At 37.2% G+C, this 5,703-nt stretch overlaps 1 protein-coding gene across 1 annotated transcript in view; it reads left to right on the top strand.

Annotated features, from left to right (window-relative positions):
• Positions 1-5,703, top strand: part of HSD17B4 (hydroxysteroid 17-beta dehydrogenase 4) — a 125,048-nt gene that overhangs the window by 86,561 nt on the left and 32,784 nt on the right. Inside the window, exons 20-21 of the mRNA XM_007949160.2 lie at positions 4,103-4,189; positions 5,437-5,575. Of these exons, the coding sequence (XP_007947351.2) occupies positions 4,103-4,189; positions 5,437-5,575 (226 nt within the window). The remainder of the gene's footprint in view (positions 1-4,102; positions 4,190-5,436; positions 5,576-5,703) is intronic.

The raw sequence follows: 5,703 nt of genomic DNA, 5'->3' as shown, positions 1-5,703 counted from the left end.
GACAAGGAGAGACCCATTGTTGCATCTAGATGGCTATTTGTAAGCTTTTAAGGTCCCAGTCACTACTTACCAAAGTAGGAGGTGGAATGATGTTTTGTGTAGTATGTTATGCCAATTGAGCTTTATGTCCCCTGTGACTGTGGTCCTGTGCCCATGGTTTCAACTACTCGGTCCCTCTGGGTAGCTGGCTGTGACCAAGCAGTGACTACCACCTTGCCTTTTGTCAGCTCCAGTATACACCTGGGAATTCAGGTCATACAAATACACTTATAGGACCATTGCAAATGACATCTTTAAAGTGTTAAAAAGCAAAGATGTCACTCTCAGCACTAAGGCAGCCCTTACCCTAGCCATGGTATTTTCAGTTGGCTCATGCATGTGAAAACTGGACAATGAATGAGGAAGAAGAATTGATGCCATTGAATTATGGCGTGTTGTTGTTGTTGTTATGTGCTGTCGAGTCGGCCCTGACTCATAGCGACCCCTCCTTGGGTTTCCGAGGCAGTATCACTACGGAAGTAGGATTGCCCAACCTTCCTTCCGAGGAGTGGCTGATGGGTTTGAACCGCCAGCCTTCTGGTTAGCAGTCAAGTGCTTTAGCCACTATGCTACCAGAGCTCCTGAATTATGGCATAGGCAAAGAATATTGAATATACCTGGACTGCCAGAAGAATGAACAAATCTGTCTTGGAAAGAAGTACAGCTGGAATGATCCTTAGAAGTGAGGATGGTGAGACTTCATCATCCATACTTTGGACATGTTGTAAGGAGAAACCTGTCCCTGAAGAAGGCCACTATGCTTCGTAAAGTAGAGCGTCAGCCAAAAAGAGGATGATGCTCAAGAAGTTGGACTGACACCATTGCTGCAGCAATAGGCTATTAGTAGTGGTCAGATGAAGTAAAGGACATGTAGCCATCTTTTTGCTTTGTTTTCAAGTGTTTTTTAGAAAATTTGTTAACAGAGTTGAAAGGTTGATTATTTTTGGCCGTATCATGGTGTACTATCTAGATGGTCTGTGTTGAGCATTTTAAAGAGCACCAACAATAATAGTAGCTTCTGTTTATTGTCTGTAACCAGCCTCTACCATTATCACAAATATGCATAACAACTGCTTTTAAAGGTAAGAAAATCTAGGTTTAGGTCTCCTAAATTACTTGCTCATGGTCTTCAAGGAAGTGATAAAGCTGGAATAGTCAGCCTAGCTCCAAAGCTTTTTACTGTATTATTATACATTCTTTCACAAATACATACATGTATGCATCATTGAACATTCATGGTATATTCTGTGAAATAGGATGTTACATGATTTGTATGTTGTTGTGTGAACACTGTTGCTTTGCAGTGTATTAATATGACTTCTCTAGCCATAGTCCTCCATTTTGTGATGTAAATCATAGCCTCTATTACTGTGGTTATGGTCCCATTTTGGAGTGAGTTGTCCATTATATTAAGGAGGCAGGATTAGGGTGGGATGTACCTTGAGTCACTAGAAGGTGTGACTCAAGTCGTCACATTTCGTTTTCTTGAGGAGATGGTCTACATCTAACATATGTGAATGCTCTGGCAAAGTTCTCTGTTTGGCTTTGGATCCTGTATCTGGCTCATCTTCATCTGACCTCTAGTTCTTGGGACTTGAGCCAGCAACCTGTAATCTGACCTGATTCACCAGCTTCCACAGCCTTGTGAACCAGCAGCCTGATTTGCCAATTTGGGATCATCAGCCCGTGCAACCACATGTGTGAGGAGAATCCTCCAGACTGATGCCTGACCCATGATTTGGGGCTTGCTGTCCTCCACAACTGTGTCACAGCATTTCCTTGGCATTTAGTTCTGTGAACCCTAAGAGGATAGGGAGAATACTGAAGGGAGGAGTTAATGTTGCAGATGATATAGTGGTACAGCAATTTGGAAAAGTTGAACATTTGGGACATCTTTAACTTCTGCCTTATATGGACCAGGCTTGTGCTGATCCTTCTAAAGTAAATTATTTGAGCAATTATGTTATATATGGTATATATACTTATATTATTTGATTCACATATATCAGGTAACCCCCTCACAAGTTGCTCTAGCTCTCTGCTAGCACCTGAAACCTTGGGGTTTACAAGCTTGCACCTGCAGTTGGCTACAGTTGGGCATACTCTGCTCTCTGAGCAGCCCCTGGGGACTAGGTTGCAACTGGTAGCCCCACAGAATGGAGTAGAGCAGCTGTAGTCCAGCATCTCTGTCTCCCCCTCTCCTTGCAAGCACTGACCTGTGGAGTGGTCCTGAGTTGGGGCAGGAGCCACGGCAGCAGCCTCTGCTCGCTGCTAAGCCAAAGCTCAAGGTGCGGTTCTCATGGCCCCACCTCCTGGCACCCTTCCAAATAAGCCCTTCCTTCCCGTCCCACAGATTCATATGCTGTTGGATTATGGCCCATATATGTACACAGAACACTTCTTACATGGTTGCCTCACTCCAAATTACGGCTTCTTGCAATTTCATTTTCTTAATCTACCACCCATCTTTATTCCACTTTCAGATTCCTTCTGCCTTCAGGCTTTAGTTCAAGCTCTATATTACCCTGTGGCAGTCTCTTATTACTCATCTCTTTAGCACTCATACTGACATACATACTAGCTTTCTCTGAAGTCCTCTTGCAGTTAATGTCTGTGCCACATATTCTGGAATCTTCTTAATTTTCTAATTTCTTCATATGAGTAAGTTATATTTGTCAAACAAAATTATGAACTCTAAAAGTAAGGACCATGACCATATTACATACAAGTTTTTATTTTCCCAGCATAGTAGTAGTGAACAGTGTATAATTTCTATCGATGCAACCTAAAAGAATAGAGAAATAGTTTGATATCTGAGTATAATACATCCTTGCCATTTTGGTAAATTCTAAGCATGTCTTATCATTTTAGTATATTTACTATTTTCTTTTTTTTACAGTGATTACCAATATTCTAATTCTGTTATATGTGATTCCCTCCTTCCTTTTCTTCCTCCCACCCCATTTCATTCCTCACTTCCTCTTTCCTTGCTTTCTGCTGTATATTTTAACATTTTAAACCAATGTTCCGAAATGATATGTTAGGCTTAGTTGCAAGAAATTAATTTATTAAAGTGCATCATTTTGTTCATAAATTATCTCTTTCCATGCTTTTCAGTATATCTAATTTGAAGTTAACATTATTTCAAAGATATTTTTCTTTTCAAACTATCATGGAAGTAGTTAAAGGAGTTAACAGTTAACTGTCTTCCTGATAGTTAACTATCTTCATGATAAAGTGGATACCACCTTAATTTTTAGAAACTTGTTCTATACATTTGTAGCAATACCATACTTTCTGTGGAAGAATTACTTACACACATGCACACGCTCGCTGCCGTCGAGTTGGATCCGACTCATAGTGACCCCTTCTGGGGTTTCCGAGGCGTATCACTATGGAAGTAGATCGCCCAACCTTCCTTCCGAGGAGTGGCTGGTGGGTTTGAACTGCCAGCCTTTTGGTTAGCAGTCAAATACCTTAGGCACTATACTACCAGAGTGCCCATGGAAGAATAGCTACTGGAATAACTATGTACACTTCCTATTTGAAATAAGAACTAGAATTACTACCTTAACAAGACTACTACAACCTGTTCTTGGCCAATTTTATTCTATATTAACAGCACAAATGTTCTTTGAGTACTAGTACCTTATGTAGGTATTGTGCCATGCTTAAGTCCCTAAGACTTCAGCAGTTCTCACCCTGCCTGCCCATTAGACATACTTAATGTTTTTTGTTTTTTTTTTAAATGTCCCTAAATACCCATACCCAAACCTTGCTCCAGGCAGGCTCTTTGGGGATAGGGCCTGAAAGTATCATTTAAAAGGGCTTCAGCTGATTCCACTAGGTTTAATAACGGTTGTATTAAATAAGTAATCATTCATGTTTATTTAATTTTACTTTATTAACTATTTATTTAATTTGGATTTTTTCCCCCCATACCTAGGGACAAAGTGTAAATTTTAAAAATATCTTTATACTACTTCATAATGAAATTGCATTTCCTTGGCATCATCAGCATGAACTTTTTTCTTTTTTCCCTCCTCTTTTGTACCCTTTTAAGATCCAAGAAACTGGAGACATTGCCATTTCAAATGCATATGTAGATCTTGTGCCAACAACTGATATTTCAGCTAAGATGCCCTCTGCGGTAGGTTGTAAAAGCTGGTACCCAAATAATTTCTCTGTTATGAATTTGTTAGATCACTTTGAGAATGTTCAGATTACTTTAGAAAGTTAAGAGCAGTGAAAGATTCTTAATTCTTGAACTGACATTAATTGACATTAATTCAAAACTATTTGGAATAAAAAGAATACCTCTATAACTTAAGAATGTTTTTTAACTTTTTTGGGAAAGATAGTAGATAATGTCTCTAGACTAGATATTAATATTCTGATGAAAGTGATGGAACCTTTCCTCAGAAAAGTGAATATACACACAGGCACATAAAATTTTGAGTACAATTTCAAGGAGGTGATACACCCCTTGAAGTCAATCTGTAAACCTCAATTTAAGAATTTCTAGCTTAGTTAGATTCTTAGTTGGATATTTTATGCTTTCAAGTAGATCTTGAGAAAGTGAAGACATAAGGTGGGTGCTTTAAAGACAAAATAATTGATATTTGTTAGTTACTAATAAATTAATAGTAACTAAATCAGTTGTTTAATGAGAATTTTAAAGAAACAGTATTTTGGAGAAAAGTTAAATATCCTGAGCCTTTTTCTTGATTTTTAAGATTTGTATAAAGATTTGTGTATGACTGAAAGGACAATAACATGTATTATTTATTAAGCATTTATATTCTGTTAACATGCTGAAACTTTCAATAAAATATATTTACATTCTGTCTCCAAAATTATAACTTTATTAATCTTTATATAACATTGATTTCTTGATGCCCATGTGATCTTTAATTGTCTTAAGTCATATTATCATATAACTAACCGAAGATTAAAATCCTTTAGGAAAAATCTAAAATAAAAAATGTATGAAGTTTTTAGGACCAGAAGGAAATTAGGCTTCATGCAATTTAGGTTTCATGCAATTTAGGCCTATTTTACAAATGAGACCAGAGAAGTTGATTGATTTGTCTAGTATCTTCCTGCTGAGTGAGACATAGGATATCTAGTTCCGACTTAGTTTTAAAATATTATTTCTGAATTCCTATAAAAGTAAAATCTTATTAAGAGATTGAGGTTTTGGATGATCATATATAAAAATAAGAGAAGTGTGAATGAAACCTAGTGTGGAAAAAAAACCCAACTAATTGAAGTGCTTTATTTTTGTGCAGGTCATTCTTTTAAAAATCACTTATGTTGCACATGTATTTTATAATTATTTTTTCCTTTGAATCATTTTCACAGAACTTTTAACATTAACTTTTCTTTTTTTGCTAGGATGGGGAACTTGAGAGCACCTTTGTGTTTAAGGAAATAGGTCACCGCCTTAAGGATGTAGGGCATGAGGTCGTGAAGAAAGTAAATGCTGTATTTGAGTGGCATATAACTGATGGTGATAATGTTGCAGCTAAATGGAGTAAGTCATTTCCCTCTGATTCTGTAATATTCTCGGATAACTCCTAGTAAATGGAGATAAAGTATTGTTATAATTAAAACCTGTCTCTATTTTTTTTTAAATTTTTATTGTGATTTGGGTAAAAGTTT

The sequence above is a fragment of the Orycteropus afer genome, unplaced genomic scaffold (genome assembly GCF_000298275.1).
Source record: "Orycteropus afer afer isolate SDZICR_OR568_19922 unplaced genomic scaffold, OryAfe1.0 scaffold00240, whole genome shotgun sequence".
Taxonomy (NCBI): Eukaryota; Metazoa; Chordata; class Mammalia; order Tubulidentata; family Orycteropodidae; genus Orycteropus; species Orycteropus afer.
Note: the sequence above shows the minus strand (reverse complement) of the source record. Positions and strands in the feature narration are given on the sequence as shown.